General features: G+C 42.5%; 1 protein-coding gene across 1 annotated transcript in view; it reads right to left on the reverse strand.

The window, feature by feature from the left end:
* Positions 1–21,983, reverse strand: part of LOC140649897 (protein ELYS-like) — a 41,856-nt gene extending 19,873 nt beyond the window's left edge. The window contains exons 1-14 of the mRNA XM_072857733.1: positions 20,157–21,983; positions 19,741–19,870; positions 18,260–18,513; positions 14,265–14,445; positions 13,267–13,474; positions 11,859–11,975; positions 10,793–10,877; positions 7,327–7,477; positions 4,352–4,484; positions 4,083–4,264; positions 3,578–3,639; positions 2,514–2,642; positions 258–348; positions 82–171 (exon numbers count right to left, since the gene is read on the reverse strand). Of these exons, the coding sequence (XP_072713834.1) occupies positions 82–171; positions 258–348; positions 2,514–2,642; positions 3,578–3,639; positions 4,083–4,264; positions 4,352–4,484; positions 7,327–7,477; positions 10,793–10,877; positions 11,859–11,975; positions 13,267–13,474; positions 14,265–14,445; positions 18,260–18,513; positions 19,741–19,864 (1,807 nt within the window). The 5' untranslated portion in view covers positions 19,865–19,870; positions 20,157–21,983. The remainder of the gene's footprint in view (positions 1–81; positions 172–257; positions 349–2,513; positions 2,643–3,577; positions 3,640–4,082; positions 4,265–4,351; positions 4,485–7,326; positions 7,478–10,792; positions 10,878–11,858; positions 11,976–13,266; positions 13,475–14,264; positions 14,446–18,259; positions 18,514–19,740; positions 19,871–20,156) is intronic.
* Positions 21,984–22,518: the final 535 nt, after the last annotated feature.

Raw genomic sequence — 22,518 nt, forward strand, 5'->3', positions numbered from 1 at the left:
ATCATGTACCAGAAGATTACTGAATAAGCTCAGTTAGAAAGAATGATTTCATGTTTGCAGAATGACTACACTGGTACTCACATATCTGGTCAAATTCATCTTTTGTATAGATCACTTTGTTCCATGTCCACTCAAGAACAAACGGTAAACTAGCAGCAGAACTTGGCTGCTCTTTAAAAAGAGAGAGCAAAAAAGAAGTGAATCAACAATTTCAAACTAAAAAGTATATAACAGAAAAACAACATAACAAGTACTACCTTCAGATGTCCAATGTTTAACGCATCCAGTCAGAAGTTCTAAAGACCCTGTCTGGACAGCAGCTGACAACACCGCTTCTAACTGCTCCTCCTAAACATAACAGACAAAAGAAAATGAGAATCTTACCTACTTTCAGGACCCAAACCATCAACAGCAAATGTTTGTTTCTAACGCTCTTCTCATTCAGGCACCACAAAGTCAGTGAGCACACACGCAACTAATTCCACATTCTTTTTCTGAATTCTAGCCGCAGGCTGGACTGCTGGTTGGTCTGAGGAACACATTACACTTTTCCCCTGACATTTCAACTTACTGACGGCCAATTCTAACCTTTCTTTGCATGCCTCTGCATTACAGTCTCGGTTTACTGAGTTCCAATTAACTACGTTCAGTAACATCCTCTGCTAATACCCAGTACGCATTTTGTGCGTATAAGTTTGCCATCAGGAACGCATGAAGGGGACGCAACAGATACCCTGTTTGCAAGCAAACAGTGAAGCTCAGGTCAAGCAGCTGTCTGGACTATGAAGACGTGAAGCAGTTCTGACACCCAAAACATTAAGTTATAATTTTCTGCAATGACAGAAAAGAAGTGAAGCATTTAAACTCTAGCAGGTTGAAACGGTAGGCCGTTCAAATGCTGTGTTATAACGTAGTGGTAATCCTTTAGAAGGATAATGCACAGGTATGCACAGGCGTGCAATATTAACTAGCAGCTTATGTTTCTGAACACCAGCAGCTGGTGTTCTGATATCAGAACACCAGCAGCTTATCAGAACACCAGCAGCTGGTGTTCTGATACTGCTTTCAGGTGACATGATCCTTCATAAAATTTCACTTGGTTGGTTGGTTGGGTTTTGATTGTTTGCTTTTGGAACACATTCAAAAGTATCTTTCCCTTCTCGGTAAAATCATGACATTCAGAGCCATTTCTACGCATTAGAATAGAGAGGTGATATTTCCATCTTTTTCTGAAAACTGGTTTCAGACGAGGAAACACACCAAATACTACTTACGGTGGCAAACAAAATGCCAAACCAAGCTTCTTGACCCTGATTCTGAAAGATGGCTTACTAACATTCAAAAGAAATGCCTGCTCATATGCCTAACAAGTCTCGGAACGATATAGTCACAATTCAGCAAAGGTTATTAAAAACCGTCTTGATTTCCCAAGTTATATCCAAACCGGAGCTGACATCAGAACATCTCATTTGAACGGAAGAGTCTACATCAGGCTTGCAAAATCAACAGTCTAGGGGCTAGGTCAACTTGCCAAGAAATTGATTTTAGCTACCACGCTGTGCAAAAGCGTTACTTGCCCTAACACACTGCCACAAATCTGGTGAAGAATCCAGCAGACAGGAAGATGAGGGCAGTGGGAAGACTGCTCTCCCCCTCCTGCTCATTGCTCCACTGTAAGATGGCTAGCTAGCTGACCATTTAGCTTAGGTGCTGCCTGGCTGAAGACGGGCTCTTCACCACAAAGGCTCCATCTCTCATGAAACTCTTCAGGTGAGGGAGAAAGCTTGGTGCACTGCAAATGGAAAATCTATGAAAGAGGGGGGTGAAGTCACTATGGTGGGATAAAGCAGATAGGAGGTAGTGGGGGTCATGAGATAAAGGCGATGAAGGTGTTGCAGCAACAAGAGGGCAGTCTAAGAGGAGTAAATTGGGCTACGGTAGCACAAGGCAAAGGCTACAGCAGTGAAGATCTGCTTTGAGAGGCTGCAGAAAAGCCTGCTGATGAAGGGAAAAGGAGGGGAAGCGGTGATGAAACTGTCAGGTGGAGCTGACAACAGTAATTGCTTACCACAGCCCACTTCCTTGGAAGCAAAGGATCGCGTCTAGCGCAGCAAGCCGACGTTTGCAAGAGCTCGCGTCCGAGTGAGACACCCCCATCGTCAACGACTGCACTGAACCTAATGCTTTGAGAACCTGACGGCGATGGAGGTTGTTCTGAGGGAAAGATGCTTTCTGTTGCGCGTGACCAGCACTGGCTGCACGCTTCCTTGTGCGTGTCTGTGGCACAGAATTAATAGATGGCTCTCTAAAGACAGATCTGTTAGGGCTGTTCCCAGTCACACTCAGTAGTTTGGATCTAAGAATACTATTGCTTCTGCTAACTAACGGCAACACCTGCATTTCAACGCAACTTGCAACTAATATGAAAATCAGATTATCGTGCCTTGTAGCCTCTCCAGCCCTGTCAGACAAGATGGATGTACTTCCCCCTTGATTCCCTGATACGCACTCACCTGACTCAAAGTGGATGGCTGGACATCAGCTAGTCTTGGAGACAGCAAGCCAGCTACAAGACACCTATTGTAGCTGTCATGAATGGCTTCACTTATTGAAGGACCAGATTTCTTTAAAAAATTCAAGGTCTGAAACATCAATCACAAACTACAGATTAAGACAGCATTATAATTCAGTCGCTAAGGTTCTGGATTACCACTAAGAGAAACAGTATAAATGTTCACTTAAACTGTCAGAAGGCTTGCATCAGCAATATGCTTTAGGTTAGCAGTCTGACTAAGCATTACTATGCAGAGTCTTAAAGACGGCAGCCAAACTAACAGTTACGGTTCATAACAAAAATCCTGTAAAACAAAACATCAGCTCTTGCAATGCTTAATTAAGTGTTTTCGAGTCAATGCACAGGCCTTTCTTTTTCCCTGAACACGGACACAAAATACATTCTATATGAGCTAAAACTAACACGCAACTTTAAATCACACTTTGGAAGACCCTTTCTATGCTGCTTTGTTACAGAAGCTGACTTATGCTGGAAATACTTAGTGAGCTGAAACTTAATTCAGAATTATTTGTTACAGTCCGTGCAGTGGCTCCAAAGTTGTAATTTGGCCAAGTTGGGGAGAAAAAAAATTCATTTCTTCTTAAACACTTCCATAATTTTTCATTTTCTCCATTCTGTCCTCCTTTTCAAGCTAATCAGGGATCAAAACCCTAACTCAGGACCTATGCAGGCAGTTCTATGCAGATGGGTAATAGAGTAGCAGCAGCTTTCCCCGACCTCCACAACAGTTTTGTTCTTGCTCCTAGAGCAACCTTGTATTCCTTTCCAGACATGCAATCCCCGATCGTGCTTCGACAGGAGACAATGGTAGGTTTACAGTCCCAAGAGCGGAGCTAAAACACTACCATTTGCTTAAAACAGCTGGCAGGATACAATTGCAATTATGCGTGTGGATGGGCAGGATGAGCATAAAATGGTCTCTGGCACTGAAAGCAGTGCGGTAGAAAAGGTAGAAAAGGTACATCTCTTGACATTCTCAATCAAGACACAGTAAAAGATCACCTCCTTCTGGAAGCCGGTGCAAGTCATATGAACAACTCCGGAGGTCAGCAAGCACGTGCCATCTGCAGAAACAATGAACGTCTGGCAACATTCCACACTCTCACAGTTATGTTATGACCTGTTTACATCTTTCAAAGAGCAGTATCTGGAAAGATATAACTAAGTGATCATCAGATCACTTACAAGCTTTTTTAAAACAAATTACTGTGCGTAGAAATTTCACCTCTAGTGCTGTCGAGGTGCTGTGCTTTGAGCTTCCGTTCAAAGGCATTTCATTTTATAACCATCCCCACTTCACAGGCTACGTTACAAAAGCACCAAAACCCCAAACTCAGCAGACCGCCAGAGATGTTTCACAATATTAAATACTTTGTTAGTACTCAGTTAGTAATCAGAGTTGGGTTTGGGGGGGGTGTTGGGGTTTTTTGGTTTGGACAAGCGAACTAATAAATGGCATTTGACCTCCATTGAAGCTTATCTCTATTAAAAGCGGTGAAACACCTACCAAAATTATAGGTGCTTGGGTGAAAAAACTGCTCAGGTGGTGGATAAGAAGGAGGAACTCCCCGACTTAGGCTCCGCTCATGGACCAGAATATCCAAAATGAGGTTTGGAGAAGTCACGCTTATTACTGCATCCAGTGACCACAATGCAAAATAGGGGCAGTCATGAAGGAATTCTTCTGGCCTTAAAGAAAACAAGTGCATAAGCTAAACGCTGACTTTCAAATGAATTCTTTGTAGGGATATTGAAAACAACTTAATAACAATCTACCTTAGTGAATCTGGCATTTCAGCAGAATACCAGCGATTAATGTCAAATACACCCAAATAAGTAGATGGTGTTCCCTGACCGTATGTATTCACTTGCCAACTGAAGATTGATACGCTGGTGTCAGGAGATATTACTGTAAAAGACAAGACATTGTTTCTTATTTGTAGAAAATACGATACACCTGATATTTTTAAAACACCGCTTTCTGGTTTGGCTAAACTCTGTTCTATCACTCGTGAAACACAGCCCTTCCTAAGACTAATTTAAAACAATTACGGAATAGCAAACATCTCTGCGACACGTTTCAGTCCTACTGCCCCTTTTTCTTGGTCAAATTGTATCAGTTCTAAGCCAAATCAAATACACAATGATTAGCTAATTCAGTTAAGCTAGCTGAAGAGTTTATCCAAAAAGGTATGCTAGGAACACATACACTGCTACTTTTAGAAAGCATACAAATAATTATCGCATACACTTGTATCACTCAGCTGGCATTATTAATTTCCAGATTTGACTCAATTACAAGTTTTCAGAGTAGCTCCTTTCCAGCATATTCCGAATGAAAGAACACAATTATCACACTAAATAAACAAACCAACCCCCAACAAACAGGAAATTGGAATAAAGGTTTTGACATAAAACATTCACAACGTTACACTCAGTAAGTTCTCTCTCTAAGTGGAACGGTCTGTCTTCTCCGGGGAGAGCGCATTCTCTAGACGTAAAGCAAAGTATGTGGTATATCATTTACCCGAATAGAGTAAGGAACAAGAAGGCGATTTCTTTGGCAAAATGTTTCTCTGTTCTCTGTTGCATTCATCATTACCATTTAGGGCTCCTCACCCACTTTACTATGTTTCATTGGCAACTTCTGTGCCATTTCAGTTTTGTTAGCCGCTCAAACTGCCTTTGAAGATATCCATTCTTTTCGTAACTCAGAAGACAGCTTCACTGCTAGCCTCAACCCACATCCAACAGAAGCTCATGTGTGCCTACAACTTAACTTGAACAGATTCTGAATAAAAGCTAATTAGAAACCATCAGAAGAAGTACAGGTAGTTCTCCATGCCTCATACTTCATAAAAAGGAGACAGAAAGGGGTTGTTTTGAGTTTTGGTTTTGGTTTTGGGGGGTTTTTCTGGGGGGAGGGTGGGTGGTTTGTTTGTTTTTAACAAGTTTTTAGAAGGCACTCTCCTCAGAAACATGACACAAGTGGAGAAAATCCAAAGGTGTTTTTAATAGATTTTGACACACTGTTAATAGAGGATGGCATCACAAAAACAGATGGAAGTTGCCACTGCAGGACTAAATCAAAGCTAATAAACAGAAATAGCCTAGAAAGATGATGCAAGTGTCTTCTTTGTAACATCAGACATAAGTTAAGGCCAGTAAGAAGAGAGGGAAGGCAAATAACGCGGTCAAAACAAAAGGCTAGGAAAGTTATCACTGCAGCAGGCTCAAAGATCTGGTCAGAGCATAACTGAATTTGTAAACCCAGAGATGTATGTTGAATTATTGCAAGATAATGAAAGACATCTTAAGAGTCTGAACTGTCTACATGGACAAGGAAAGCTATTGCTTTAAGAACTCGTAGGTGTAGGAACCTAATAGATTGAGAGAGGAAAAAATGGACAGGCAGGTCATAGAATCATAGAATCATTTAGGTTGGAAAAGACCCTTAAGCCAAACACTGCCAAGTCCACCGCTAAACCATGTCCCTAAGTGCTACGTCTCCACGTCTTTTAGATATCTCCAGGGATGATGACGCAACCACTGCCCTGGGCAGCTTCTTCCAATGCTTCATAACCCTTTCAGTGAAGAAATTTTGCCTAATATGCAATCTAAACCTCCCCTGGCGCAACGTGAGGCCAGTTCTTCTTGTCCTATCACTTGCTACCTGGGAGAAGAGATCAACACCCACCTCGCCACAACCTCCCTTCAGGTAGTTGTAGAGAGCAATAAAGTCTGCCCTCAGCCTCCTTTTCTCCAGGCTACACAACCCCAGTTCCCTCCACCGCTCCGCATCAGACTTGTGCCCTAGACCCTTCACCAGCTTCGTTGCCCTTCTCTGGACACGCTCCAGCACCTCAGTGTCTTCCTTGTAGTGGGGGGCCCAAAACTGAACACAGTATTCGAGGTGCGGCCGAGTACAGGGGGATGATCACTGCCCTAGTCCTGCTGGCCACACTATTTCTCATACAAGCCAGGATGCCATTGGCTTTCTTGGCCACCTGGGCGCACTGCCGGCTCATATTCAGCCAGCTCTCGACCAACACTCCCAGGTCCTTTTCTGCCAGGCAGCTCGCCAGCCACTCTTCCCCAGGCCTGTAGCATTGCATGGGGTTGTTGTGACCCAAGGGCAGAACCCAGCAATTAGCCTTGTTGTATCTCTTACAATTGGCCTCGGCCCATCGATCCAGCCTCTCCAGATCCCTCTGTAGAGCCTTTCTACCCTTGAACAGATCAACGCTCTTGCCCAACTTGGCCTCGTCTGCAAACTTACTGAGGGTGCACTCAATCCCCTCGTCCAGATCATTGATAATGATATTAAACAGAACTGGGGCCAGTGCTGAGCCCTGGGGAACACCGCTTGTGACTGGCCGCCAGCTGCATGCCGATGCAGACATAGGTTTGAACAGGGAAAACAAAAATCCGGTAACATTCCTAAGCAATGGAGAGAATGATCTTACTGTTCAAAGAGGACAGCTGGAGGAATAAAATGACTGACAAGCATTATACAGGTGACCCCACCATGCATTGCTATAGCATGTCAGCAAGCATAAAACCAAACCTATGTTTTCCTTTAAAGAAGTCCCACCTAACTTCAGCACCCAATTTTTCGTTTTGAATAAGCCCAACAAGCTAGTCTATACAGACATTTAAGACTTTCAGACTGTGAGTACGGAACAGCATTCCTTGCTTAGATTCCAAACCCATTCATTTTAGAATAGCCAAACACGGACATCAGAACAAACCTTCATTAACGCTATCCTCTCCGTCAACATGGCTGCGAAATTTTTCTATAGTCTGACAGCTGAGTAATTTGGTATTGCTGGTCTTCCCTCTCAAGGGAAAGACTTCATCCGTCAGATCTAAACTGTACCTTTCGTCACAGTGTTCCAAACCCTGAAGAAGAAATAAAAGAAGAGAGAAAAGGTCATTTTGAGATAAAAACATACATTCTACCTAAATAGGAAAGAAAGTCTATATCTAACATAATATGCATATTATCCTGTATCTTTCCCATGAGCTTACTTCTGACGGCAAATAGAAACTACATCTGACATGCAAGAGAATTAAGTGTCAAATCGTAACGGGCAAGCTTGGCTGTAAAGGCTTTTTCAAGATTTAGCATTTCCCTAACATTGCTCAGTTCTAAACATGTTTTGCAGAATTCCTTGCAACATCAAGGAATGATCACTACAAACAAATTTAATAAAAGATGTCCTGAACAAGTCCACCATTCCAAAAGACTGCTTCATCAGATACAGTACTAAAACTCCGTAAACCTGTCAGAGATTAATTTTAATGGCTAGAAATTTCCATTTTTATTCACAAATGAAGAGCCAGTCCCTCCCAAAGTTGGGGCAGAGGGGAAGGGGAAACTAATATCAAACAATTCCTGCCTAAGACAACTTCTGAAGCAAAACAGTAGAGATTAAATTTTCCACACTGGGGCAAGCAAATCTAAGTTAAGGAACTCCACTGTATGGAACGTGTTAAGTAATGGCTTTACTGAGCAGTAAAATACAAAGGCAGTTTTCAAATGAGAGGCACTGGTCAGACTCTGATGTGAAAGCAGAGACTGTACACTCTGTCCATCCGCAAGCATTGTGTAGGACAAAGGTAAAGACGTGCTCCATGACCATGCTTGCATACACTACATTTAGCAACTGCTGAGATGGTATAAAAAAGATCTTTGAAAGCATAACTTAAACGTACCTTTATGTTTAATTACTCGAGCACAGACTTCAACCAGCCTTGAAGGCAATGGAGACACAAGTTTCACGCTCATTTATAAAAAAACAGTGCCACGTGTTCCAAAAGGCCTGTCTGTGACTTTTTACCACGATACCAAGTCAAAGATGCGCTGTTTCATCTTTGAAAGCCTCAAGTCTGGTTCCTGGAAAGTTAAGCACTGCTGTAGTAGACAAGTCTCTCAAGCTCCTATGAACTCTCTTCAGTGGACAAGGGTCAACAGTAGATTCCTCCTTGTTTACTCAAACTTGGCCTGGCAAATGGGAACAACTCTTAAATCTTCTGCCACTGAAGATGGACGAGAAACTTCACTCAGACAGCCATGTGGGCACACAGCCAGGTAGTACTGGCCAATTTGTGACTACAAGGAAGTATTCTGAGACTAAAAAAGTCCTCTGCAGAGCACAGATCCTGTCCTAAGGCATCTTTTGGGGGTTCTTTTGGGGGTTTGGGAGTTGGTTTGGGGGGTTTTTGGCAGTAGGTGATATCAGGTCTTGGTATGAAGCTACATGGGGAAGTGGCTCATCTGCAAGCTGGCTGAAGAAGCTGCCTTTTCTCCCCAGAGAGAGTCCAGCTGTGTAGTTCTCTCTTCAGCTACCTTGTAAGATTGGTTCCTGTTCCAATCCTCCACAACACTCCTCACAGGGAAGCAGAAAGAGCAAGGGAGTGAAAGATCTCAAATCCAGAGGCCGGTGCCTGACACCTCTTATAAGCCTGTGAATGCATTACTGGTTGCACAGTCTGCAGAGGGTTAAAAGTCTTGCATTAACTACACCACAGCTTTCTCAGGCTGCAAACACAACAACATTATTTAATCACTTTGTGTGCTTTTTTCAAAGAGCGTCAACTGGAATTCCTAGTAGACCCATATTTAAAAGCTGCTGAAACATTTCAGGCCTCTGAGGTGAAAAATGACACTCGGCACATCTTATTCAGGAAAATAAGATGACCAAGACAAAGAATTGCCAAGTAGTAAAAGCTCCCACATGTTAACATTAAAGTCTTGAGACAGAACAAAGTAGCCACGAGAGAAATGGATAGAGACAACTGGTTTGGTTCCAAAGAAGCACACCGTACGAGGTACTGTCTTTGCCACTGTGAAAACTGTGGCTACAAATACCTTTTAAAAGAGGATGAAACAACGCAGAAGTTCAAAAACGAGAAAACTGGAGAAGGATTCAAGAATCTTCCTCCTATCCGCCTGCCAAAGTACTTAGAGCGCTGCAAGAGATGAAGACGTGAACTGCAATGAAAGCCCTTTTAGAATTAAAACACCCCATCAGGGTGCTCTGCTCCTCTAGAGCACTGCATATTTATGTCATAAAAAAGTTGCACATAAAGATAAAGAGATGACATCCATATTTAGAACACGCCCAATCACTTGAAGATATTTATACCTTGTCATCATGATAGATAATGCATTTTAAAGAAACACCACCTTTTCCAAACACCTAACCTTTCTCTATTCAAAAGCAACATTTACAAATGCGGAAGGAGCTTTCCTACGTAGAAGGGAAAAGGTCAAAATCTAAACTCATTCCAAAAAATCAAAACGCACAGTCCCTATAAAAACAGAGTACCACGACACAAGAATCACCCCTGTTTCATTCCACACCTGTTGTGGAGAATAGGCAAGACAAAGTCTCAAAATAGGAGGAAAGAATTGCTCTGAAATAAGATGACTTTCCCCTCAGAAAGATTTTGGAAGAGTTTCAAGCATACCACCGAATAGAATTATACGTTATACAGATGCGTCTTGTGTCTGTTACATAGCTGAGAGATAATGATACCTCATGTGTATTTTAAAGACAACATCTTTGGAGCCAGTTCTAAAAATGTGTGTATACTCTTCAGACCAAATCATACCAGTCTTTACTGTATTCACGTATTTTGCTGGCTTTCAGAGTAGACGTCATAGGTGAGCCAGCCAAAAAGTAGAAAGGGTTACCTTTAGAGCTACTAAAGTTGCAGGATCAACACTTAAGAGACCTTGTGGCTACATTTCATTTGAAGTCCTGCTGACAGAGCTCAAAAGAAAAACAAGACTATAAAACCAAAGATCAGAAAAGAATCAAGCTATATGACCGTCTTTTAAGAAAGGGAGACAGACAGAAGCTTGTTCAAGTCTGCAGTGTGGCTAAAGTCTTCTCCTCCTACATGCCATTAATTTGGTGTTTAAATGAGGAATAATTTTATTTGTAAAAGCTCCTTCCTCTTCAGGAATTGATACGGGCTCTTTGCAGATGACTCTAGTTGGAACACACAACGCTGCAGTAGTATAAAACTGTATGACTCCTTTTCAAAAAGCATGGAGAAAGGCCGTGCCCAAGAAGACTCAGCAAAAGAGTATTTCTTTTTAGTCATCTCTGAATTTTGGTGGTCAGTATTACCCCTGCCAACTTCACTGGTACTCACTTAGAGAAAGTTACTATTTTCTTCCTTTCACATACATGCACGTCTTACCTCATACGTGACTTGTCCTGATGCCAAGCGTTTTCTGTCACCAAATGTTAACTGCAACAGATGTAAACTCGCATCATCACCTTCACTGAAAAAGGTATAAATTATGAAGTTTGATTACAAAGCTGCTTTATAGTCCTGTTATCCTTTTAGTAGATCTAGACTGAAGTTTTCTTAATAGCATGCTCCTGCTGAAAAGAAAAACAGCACTTCCCAAAACATGATCATTGCTCACATCTAGCCCCTAGAACATACAGGAGGAAATTTGGACACTAACAGCTTCAGGGGCAAATGCGAACCATACTATCTGAAAGCTTTAATATGTTGTATGGACTAGAAATTGTTGGAAATAGTTCTTCACAGTGAAGAGTCATTGATCAGAACTGCTTTGAAGTCAAACTCAAAAAGATTGCCACTCTGCAAACGGCTGAGCTCATGAAATACCATGCTGACGCTGAAAGAGAGAGATCTTTCTCCCTTTCCCTTACCACCAAAGTTCCGGTCCCTCTCTTGCATACACTGCACCCTTCCACATACTGATTGGATTCATTAGCCCAGCAGGAAACCATTGGCTTTTCTGCTGAGCAGTGATCGTTCTCTGCCAGGTGAGCTGACCTGGCTCGTGAAGGCTCCAAAGGCTGCTGAAGTTGGCACAAGGTAATGGCAATACTGTCACCTCCCCCCTTGAGGGGCAGCAGGCTGTTATATCGGCACGTTTAGTGTTCCAGGTCTGCAGCCTCAACTACTTTTAAGGGTACTTTAATACCACGGTGCGGATATCAAACAAATCATGAAGCACTCGTCAAGAAGCAAAGGAAATCATTTTGGAAAGCAAGCACAAAGATATAGCCACTCTTGCTTTGCCTTCTTTCAGAAGGTAGCAACTAGTAGGTCCCTCTTCACGTCTCTTCAATCCTGAAAAAATTGCATTGCGAGCTTAACACCTTCCGTACCTGAGGCAAGCTCCTGCACAGCTAAATAAACAAAACAAATATACATATATTAACTGTATGTGAACAAATAAAAAAAAAAATATCCATTCGGTGGCTTCTAGTAAATGTTTATTCACCTTTCTTGCGTAGACTGAACAGCCCACAAGTAGCAACAATTGCGAGGATCATTCTCAGGCTCTTGAAAAGTAACAGCATAGACAGGAATCCTTCCTCCTTCAAGCTGAGAGTGGTGCCTACAGGTTTAAAAAAAAAAAAAAAGTAAAAAGAAAAAGAAGAGAGGTGAGCCTGCTGGCCCTAACTGTTTGCAGAAGGGAAGAAGCATCTTCTGAGAAAAGAGCACCTTACACGCTTATCCTCAAAGTACAGGAGGTCATACTTCCATCTCAAACAAGCGAGTCAAGGAAGCGACTACTTTTTACGCAACAGTCAAGAGGTGAGGAAATTACTCTCCATCAAATGCAATAACCTGGGTTTATCTCCTCCTCTGCCTGAGGAGGAGGAGGAACAACATACATGATTACTTCAGCTGCCAGGCAAAAGGTTGTTCCTACTGTTGTAGCCTACTTCAATATGGAACTGAAAATGCAGCATCTCTTCTGAACAAATGTAAAACAGCGCCAAACAGGAGTCGTTTCTCGTTTCTTGGCTTGCACTATGTAAAGCATTTTTCTTCCAGACTTCTGAACCTTATTTGCACCTTCACAATCCATTCTTGACACCTAATTATTCCTCCACTCTCTGTTTATGCACCCAATAGGTTCTGGTGAGTCACTGCAGATTTGCTTAAGTGAATCCCTGTCTGAATTTGGTCAAATATTTCAAGTGAGATTGCTCTTTGGCAGATTTTAAATCATCTCTTAGTTTTTCCATGGCTTATGAATTTACATGTCCCTTATTCTCATCTCCAAGCGTTCCAAGCAAACTTTCAGTCACACGCATCGTTGCCTTGCAATGGGTCAATGCCCTATTTCGGTCAAGGCTGAAATGTAGGAAAGAATATCTGCTCAGGCACAGATCAGCTATTCATTTTGCATGTCTCACTAGTTTCATGCAGGACACTTGAAAGAATCTTATCGCCAAAATCACATTATTAACAACCTTAAGCCTTTCAATGTATGCCCTAATTGCAGGAACTGGTTCTGAAAAATAATTTTAAAAATCTGTTACATGGAAATATACACACTTCCTGCTTTCACTGACCACTACTGATGGAACAAACTGTCTTACACAACTCAGCTCCATCACGTCCTAACTGCCTGACATAACCCCAAGAAGCATGCTTTCCACAATTCCTCCATCCACAGGCACAATAAGGAAAACAATCCTAGTCCACTGGGGAGAAGGCGGTCCACTTAATCCATGTATGACTTAGTAGTTATTTCAGAAGAGGATTTCTACACATTCCAAGGTTATGCTCAACATTTCCGTCCCTGAAAAAGTTCTCTTTAAATTCACATTTGTCCTTAAGCAAAAAATTGAGAGCCCTGCACCTCCAGGGGTGGCCAAGTGCAAAGGCCTACTTACTCCCTCTTCAAAGTTTTCATATTCCATAGCGACAGGTAGCCATCTGAAAAACCCACAGCGAGCTGATTGCTTCTGCTTATGTAGCACAGGGTTGATACTGCTGTTCCTGAAGGACTTTGTAATTGAAAACAGAGATGTCTCCCTTCTCTGGTCACAGTTTCTCTTCTTTGTGGAACTTCAGCAGGAATTCTAGTGGCAACTTCCAGATCTACACACACAAAACCACGCGGTAAATGAACGCGTTATGCCAGGTAGGTTGCATTTTAAACACTGACGTGACAACATGTATAATCTAATTCTACCGTCCCAGGCAAAATACCCATTTATGCAGCACTTTTCTTGCTATTTCCATTTTGCACGTATTCAAAGAACATCAGAACTCTCTGACTGGACAGGTTTTCTCACGCGTAGTTCCAAACCAGGTACAAGTGTGACCTTCATAGACAAATTCTCCTTGCGCTCCCTCAGTCAGGAGTTTGGGCCTCATGATGAAGCTATCTGAAGTGGCATCAACTCCTCAAGCCACTGTTGTAATAGCCAAAACAGTGTATGCCATCTGAATACACAAATTAGAGATTTCATTCATCCAAATGCATGGGTTTTGATGAGTCGGATTTATTTTAAAAAACAAACCTCAAATTTGCCCCCCACGTCAATTAACAGAAGCAGAAGAACATTCCCAAGAAATAGGGCACCCCTGGCACAACTTCCTATCAGGCAGCTGCACTGACTCAGGTGGTGACGTTCCTACACCCCACTGGCAAGAATCACAGTGACATGGGGATCTTGGTGGGAGGGGGGCATTTATAACATTAGAAGGACTATTAAGCCACTCCCAGTTTTAATCAGTTCAGGACTATACGATGTCAAACCGCCACCTGTAATCAGTAGTCATAAATGTCTGCACACTAGTATCTTCCAAGTGGGATGCGGATTGTTTCTTTAAAAGACACAAGTTTTCTTACTTTTAAATTAAAGTTTCAAAACTGCAAGCTTACCCGATGCTTCTGTTTCATTCTGACTGCAGGACAAATCATCCAAACAAAGGTCAACCAGAAGGAGATGACCAACATCTGTAGCCACTGCTGCCACTCCAAAGAGCCATCGCAGACTCGGATGTAGGTGCCGAGTGCTCACACTGGCTCCGCCGTGATTAGTTATGGCTTCTATAGCCGTTACCTGCAGGAAAGCTACAAGTTAATGTTTAAGCTGTTTGACAAGCTCAATACAAATCACTCAAAAGGGAAGCCAGAATTAGCCCATCAGAAACAAGAAAGTAAATACAGGGTCATAACGCTTAAAAACAAAGCTTTGCTTCCAATTCTATCAAGAAAAAAGAAAAAAGAAAAAAAAGCCCTGTACAAAAATCTCTTACTGCCTTCCATTTCCTAGATTTCCTACGGTTATTTAACTGAACTAACGTCAACTTCAAGGGTGCATGCTATTATTACAGCTTACCAATTTCCATTTCCTACTTCGAAAGAATTAACTCAAAGAAAACATAGAAAACCAGTTATGTGCAAGAAACTTTATCATATTTAAGGGACTTCAGGAAGAAAGACAAAACTACATCTAGTTCTCCCACGGCTCACAGCCCATCAGCACTGTGATACAGTCTATGCCTTCTTTGCCAAACAGGTATTGGCATAGATCAGGGCTGTAAGTCAGACGAGGCAGCGGCCAAGGTGCACGGTAGACACACCACTTCCGTGGGAATGAAACATTTTTAGGAAGTGTTGAAGGGACATACGAGCTTAGTAAAAATTACGCTAGTCCTCATTGCAAATAAAACTAACAACCAGAGAAAGTAAAAGAAGTTTTAAGTGCACACCAGCACTTTTATGAATGTTAACAAAAATTTTAAAAGCCTGCCCAAAACAACGGCAAGAAGAACAGCAGCTCGGTAGATAAAAAGCTAACTCCAGCTAAGGAAGAAGCGCACACTGCTCTTGAACGTGCAAAGCAGTCTGCATGCAACTTTATTACAAGGTCTTTATTAAGACAGACCTTTCAGCACCTGCAACACATCCCAGGGCAATACTGACTGCTGTAGCAGAGATACAAGCACCTGAAGACTCCTGCACTAAAGCTATACAGCAAAAGAACACAGGCTATCCTTTAGCCTTCTTGCAACATGCAGCACAATGAAAACAGGAAGCTTTACGTCAACAACAAAGTTTTACAGGAAAAGAAAACCAATAAGTGAGCATCACAAGGTAGTCCACTTTGTTTATGTATTTTTTAAGCCTCAAAGTTTTCTCCTCTCCCAGACCAAGCACTTGCTATGACTACACTGCCTGGCAGTCTGCTACAGAATTTACCTTTCGTCTTGGTATCAAGAATTCTAATCTTAGAAGTACCTACAGTAATTCAGACAACTTTATTTTGTTTCAGATTTCCTGGAAATCAAATTAAATTTCCAATCTCCTCTGCTACTCAAAGGACTATCAAAAGCGTTTTGACTATGCAAACTTTTGCTGCTCCAAGTCTTGATGACTGTTAGGAGGAAAGCAGAAATGCTGTACATAACTCACTGCAGAATTAGCCAAAGTTCAAGCGTTGTTTCTAACTTCTTTTTCTTTTAAGATTTTTTTCGTTGTACGACTGGCTCCAAATGAATCTTTTCCAGTTTTGCATGCAGTCTTCCAACAATGTTTCCTGGTTTTAACACTTCAATTTTCCATGTAGAAGCTCCTGAAACTGCCTATTTTTCCACTGCGCTATGAAAAGCCAGTGCATATTCTCCTAGACTACTGCCAACTCATTCTGGGAATGAACAAAGAAAACTTTTCTCAGCTCACTGAATCTGAATGCTACCCTTCTGCCTCATACAAACCAGGAAAAATTGTGAAAAGACCGTTCCATAGTTCCAAAACATACAACCACTATAAACCAATTTAATATAATTAATGTTTTAAATTCAGATTTGCTTTCACAAGAATCCCATTCAAATAATACTCCATTAACATTTTCAGTTTTCTGATGCAGTTCACATGCACATCCAGAGGGCAAGTAGAGATGCTCCCATGAAAAAAAGTTATGCCACAATTCTTTCTAAGCTTGTGAGTTTGGGTTTTTTAACTCATTCCTTTGCCCTCTGAATGACTACACATCTACCCTTACACTAAAAGGCAGTCATACAGTCACTATAAATACCCTGTATTAATACACTAATGGCTTGACACCTTGGACGAGAGTCACTCTAAGTTAGTGTTAACCTGTACGACTTCATTGTCCACAGAAGATACACCCACTTGGAAAATAGTTTGGAAAGGCAGGTGCTCATTAAAGCCTTGAAACAGTAATGACAAAAAACGGCAGAAAGTGATGTCAAGAACAGATCTGCATTTTACTTTTAAAAATAATCCGTGTGAAAACCAGAGGAACATTCAGGCAGGTTAAAACCCCAAATTATACATTACATAATATGCAAGTATGAGGTACAGAATAAATCCAAAACATACGGACAGTGGCCAAGTGCCAGCTTTATCTACTTGGTTTTGCTTACCCTTACTCCCGCTCACAACTTAGAAGTGAACAGTCCAACTCGCAATACCTGGGTCCTGTCTACGCTGACCTAACTAATCTAACAGCAAGAAGATAGGAAGCACAACAAAAGCAACAGACCAAACATGCTTGTCATCAAGAGCATTCAGGGCATAAGAGCAAACCTTCAGATAAGCTTTGCCCTTATTCCAAAATTCATAACCTTTATCACACAACAGCCAACTTTTCCCCCCAAGGCTTCTGCATATGTTCTCCTCAACCCCTTTTCTTCTGCTGTGGAAAAACTCCCTAATACAACCCAGAGTTATAACTACATTCTATTTCAAATCACTTCTGTAGACACAGAGTCAATATGTGACACGATCCTTCTTAACCTTTCCTTTTCCTCTTCCCAGCTTACTTAGATTTAAGAAATACAACTTAACAAAGCGATGTCGTTTTTCACAAACATCATTTACTTACTGATTATGCGCTTATGACAGCACACAGCTTGCCTTTCCATCTAAAACTCCAAGATTTCTCAGCATGATAGGCAAGCTAACACAGTGGAGCACCAGCCCCACTCACATCTTTAGAAATGACCACAATACAAATGCTTACTACTACTAATCACACTGTAGCATTCCAAACAAACAAAACTCCACCTGTATGCTAGCAAGTCAAACCAAATCACCTTATGGAAAGCTGAGGAATAAGCAAGTATTTATTGGTTGCAGACTCCAAGATGATAAAAATGTAGTCAGTCTTGATGGTCTATTAACTTACGCCGATTCTGGTTCACATTGAGATAATGCGACTAGGGCACATGACATCATTTGAGTTTCTGGGTTATAGAAGACAGAAAAAATTCGTAACTTTACGCCAGCGTATCCCACCGACACAAACACAATTTTCAATAAGCAGAGATTCCAGGACTTCAGACTGAAAGTCCATCTTTCAACAGTCTGTCAGGTAACTCACTAAAGGCTCTTTTTTCCTATCCTAAGTCAACACAAAAACGTCTTCTGCTCTAAAGTCACACCTGCGTGCTAGTCTGACATTCATGGGAACGTGCCCAAGTCATCTACACTACAGCTGGGGAAGCCTGAGCTATTTTAAGGACAGTATTTCTGACAGAAGTGAACCATTTAGGAAATGTACGTTACAGACCCTTGAAAGAGGGGGGTTTTTTTTTCTTTTTCACTCTGGCCAAAAGAAGATAGCTTTCAATGCCTTTTTGTGGAAGTGGAGAATTCGGTAACGATGCGCTCTACAATGAAACCCAAAAACTTGGTTTACTGTCAGTAAAGTCAAAAGAGAATGGTACCGTTCAGCCCAAGATTTTACATCAAGCCGCTCTTGACTGGATACTCTGAAGTGACAGGATGTTCAAGCAATAGAGAAAACATACCTCCTACAAAGAGACGCTCCAACGCTTTTCCTGAAACAGGATTATGCAGCACCAAACAACATAAAAGCTTCGTTTCTCCCATTAACAGGTACGTACCCTTCCTGGAAGAACAACTGCTTTAACCACTCTTGATATTCCAAGGTCGTACAGACAGAGAACACTTCCCTCTGCTTCTTCCAACCCAACCAGTAGTCCCGTTCTCTTCTGCCAGGAAAACTCCTTTACCACACGAACAGTGGGAGGCTGCTCATTTACTCCACTGAAACGGTACGCAGAGAGCCGCTCTCCTGTCACAGAGTTCACTACCTCAAGTTGAGGACCACACGCCAACCATGCTAGGCCATTTCTCCCTGCAAGAGAAAAGAAAGCTGACTAAAGCAAATTTCCAACAGAGGCTTGACACCAACGGAAACATCACCGTCACTGCCCCTTTCCTGCAATAAAAGTACCTAACAGAGGAAGACCGGCTTACCTAATTCTGGTCAATTATTTAAAACCACCCATTGAAATCCTCAAGCAACACATCTCAGAATTAACCACCTTAGTATTTTGCATTTAACTTGTCATTCCTGCACCGAAGAATTTGGATTGTTTGGGGTAAAGATTACAATGCATTGATCTACAGCCTTGATACCCTATTCCGCTGGGTTTTGCTCTAAATCATCTAAACACAGAGGGGAATACAAGTCTTAAAGCAGACTTGAAATGTAACAAATCTAAGCAATTCTTGTCTAGTTTAGTAATTTTACTTGACACGTGCCTACTTGGGGCAGGGATTTGGACTTCAGCAAGAAATTATCTTAAAACGGGCCCTGCGTTAGTAAGCTGAAACTTTGACACGTGCTGAGCACAGGAAGAATTTAACACATTTTGTTTCACTGAACGACTTCAGACGCGAGGGAAGTATTAGCTCAATTACCGCACTTACAGTCAGGCAGATAGATAGATTCTAGCTGGTCTTAACAGAAGCCTAGACATCCAGATAGGCACCCAGCTCTACTTGCAGAGCACCTAGAAAGTCAACTACCTCATCTGCTTAGCCACTTTCAGCAGCTCTCACTACGTACTCAACTGCACCCTATTAAATGCTTTGGAAAGACGGCTGCAGCGCTTAACAGTGCTATCCTCTTCCTTCCGTTTTTATTCAGACGAGAAAAGAAAAAGCAGGGCGTTTTGCCTCTGTAACACTCTAGAAGAACTATTTCTGCCTGTGATGTGATGATGGGCATAGAGCTTGAGCTGGTGCAAATCAATCCGGCCCAAAACAACACCATTACTTTTTTGAAAACTGCCTTTTATTTAATTAGAAATGGAGGAGGGCTCACTGACTCCGCATGTTTCAGGAAACTACTTGAATAGCACAAGATTGGTGCGGGTTGTTGTAACGTCAAAGTTTAACTAGACGAATGTTTTCATATTAGCGGCTTTAATAGTTAAAACATCCTTTTTGTTCTCTCAAAACCTGATGCCTCTTGACGGCACCAACCTGACACAGTCGATACTACGACCCTATGCTTCAGGTAACCTCCAGGCATAACAACTTTCTACCAAGACCACATTCAAAGGAAAATGCTCACCTCCAGAAAACTTCCCGCAGAGAAGCAGAGAATCTAGGGTCATCCCATCTTCCCCAAGGGCCTGAAGAGTCACCTCTGGAAACTGCAGCAGACTGCTCGTCACCTGAGCCGCTAGGTCTCGCATTCTTCACTGTAAATAAAGAAAAAAATGCAAAAATAGACTCATGTCAGCCAGAAATATTTTTGAGATTGGCAGAAGTTTCATCAGTGTGCACTGGATAATCTCCTAGACATCTCCTGTCGCTCTTTCCCTTACAAAAATGGCACTCAGGACAGGTTTTGATCTCGCAGCAGAGCAAAAGGACAATCCTGTGCTTTTCTGATGCCTATGAGATCACCAGCAAAAAGCGACACAGAGGTATTGACAAGAGAAAGAGCAGGAACAAAACCAATACACTGAGTTCAAGTCTACTCACACAGGTCAGTAAGATGCGATCTGAGAAAAATCATCTTTCAGAAAGCTTCTCAGTAACAGGTAGAAGTTTCCATTTCTTCCTTCCCTTGATTTTATACTTTATTACTCATTGTCAGTGAAGGGGAGCACATGAGCAAAGCACTGCTTTCTTCATGAGGTCTCAAAAGGACGATATTCTACGTAGTTCACTCTTCCTGGGTGTTACACCTGCTGACCAACTCAGGCACCAAACACAACCCTTGCCCTATGCTACAAACCAGTACAGCCAGCCACTTAAACGTGCGCACAAAGCGTCTTGCATTATCTCTACCGTACGTGTTCTCCTGCAAATAAAGTTTTAGGATTGTTTCTTCCCGCGTGCGCTAAGAACCCCTTTTCCTTACAGCACAGGAGGTCACCGCTAGTTTTGAAGACTAGTCTCTGGGAGCAATACAAAGCTACTAAAGGGCAATGCTTATAAACAAATACCATTTATATCCGTTGTACTTCCGTGGAGAAAGATTATGCTCTAAAGCCCGGGCATTGGAAACCACTACATTTCAAGTCACAAGCACGCTATTTGAGAATATGTTCCGGAGTCTTCTGCCAGCATGGAAACGACGAGCGTGTGAAACACAGGAAGTGTAAGTCAGCACTAAGCACAAGTCAACATTTTGAAATACTGTGGCCCATGGCAAAGCCAGTATGGCAGGACGCTGCTGCAGCCAGCCAGCCTGACTGCTCTGCCAGCATCCACAACTAGCACAGATCAAGGGCTCCAAGTGGGACAACTTAGTTGCAGTAGTTTTGTTGGGTTTGCTTTTCGGTACTTGTCATCATTTCAGAGTGACAGCGGGATGAACTTTTGCACTGCATCCAGGGGCTCCGGCGAGTAAAAAGCCCCACAATTTGACCAGCATTCTGGCTTAGTTTCATTCTAATGACTTAATGAATATGTTTTAGGAGTAACCCATAATACCAAATACTAATACAGATATACCGGGTTGGTGAATAGCATCTTTTAAATGTTTCCGTTTGTGCCCGTTGCCTCTGGTCCTGTCCCTGGGCACCACCAGAAAGTATCCAGCTCCATCTTCTTTACATCCTCCCTTCAGGTATTTAGATGCATTGATGAGATCCCCCCTGAGCCTTCTCTTCTCCAGGCTGACCAGCCCCAGCTCCCTCCACCTTTCGCCGCAGGAGAGAGGCTCCAGTGCCCTCTAGCCATCTTTGTGGCCCTCCGCTGCACTCTCTCCAGTCGTTCCATATCTCTCTTGTCACACTGGGGAGCCCACACCTGGACACAGCACTTCAGGTGTGGCCTCACCAGTGCTGAGCAGAGGAAGGACCACCTCCCTCCACCGGCTGGCAACGCTCCTCCTCGTGCAGCCCAGGATACCGTCAGCCGCCTTTGCCGCAAGGGCCCGTTGCTGGCTCACGGTCGCCTCGGTGTCCACCAGGACACCCAGGGTCTTTTCTGCAAGCCGCTTTCCAGCTGGGCAGCCCCCAACGTATACTGGTGCAGGAGGCTGTTCTTCCCCAGGTGCAGGACTTTGCACTTCCCCTTGTTGAACTGCACGAGGTTCCTGTCAGCCCAAAAACCACTCAGCACCCACAACTCCCCACCAAATCACAAAGAATTCTTCTCTGGTGGAAAGCTCACACCTTGACACAGTGGAGTCCTGCCTACAGTACACATCAGATGTGCTTTCCAGTCCAGTACCACCAGGAAGAACCATCAAATAAGTAACACTCCAACACCTGGACCATTCGCGTAACTTTAAATTTCATCATGCTGCAGTTATTAACTGCGTATAAAAGCATGTGAAAATGCTAGAGCATCAGGCATGCCCAGGTGTCTCCTAGTAAGCCAATGGGCGTTTAAACATTTTTTCTAGACATCTGGCTTGGCAAGATGGAACTAGGAAGACAAAATCCATAATAAATTATGCACAATATATACAGGGATCTGGTTATTGGGATGTTTCGCTTGCATCATTCTGCTAAGTTAAACCAAGGATTACTGGGCGATCCAAACAGTGGGAAAATAGTTAGAGAGAGAGAGGTTAAAGGCACGAAGCCTCTCCTTCAAGAGCTATATCCAACACTAACCGCATTTCTGCTCTCTTTGGAAACAAGGACTACAATCACATTCCCATTTCTGTCTCTTAGAAATCAGATTCGTGTAAAACGCCACAGGCTTACTGCATGTTCACGACTAAACCAGAATCCATCCTCCCAGCTGTATCCTATACCAAAGTGCTCTGTTGCCAAAATTACCCTTCTTCTTCACCCGAGGTACTTATGACTTCCAAACATCGTGAGCTATTTCCAGAGAAAGGAACATGCCACAAGTCATAGGCTGATGATAGATTTTTGGATTA

The sequence above is a fragment of the Ciconia boyciana genome, chromosome 3 (genome assembly GCF_034638445.1).
Source record: "Ciconia boyciana chromosome 3, ASM3463844v1, whole genome shotgun sequence".
NCBI classification, from domain to species: Eukaryota; Metazoa; Chordata; class Aves; order Ciconiiformes; family Ciconiidae; genus Ciconia; species Ciconia boyciana.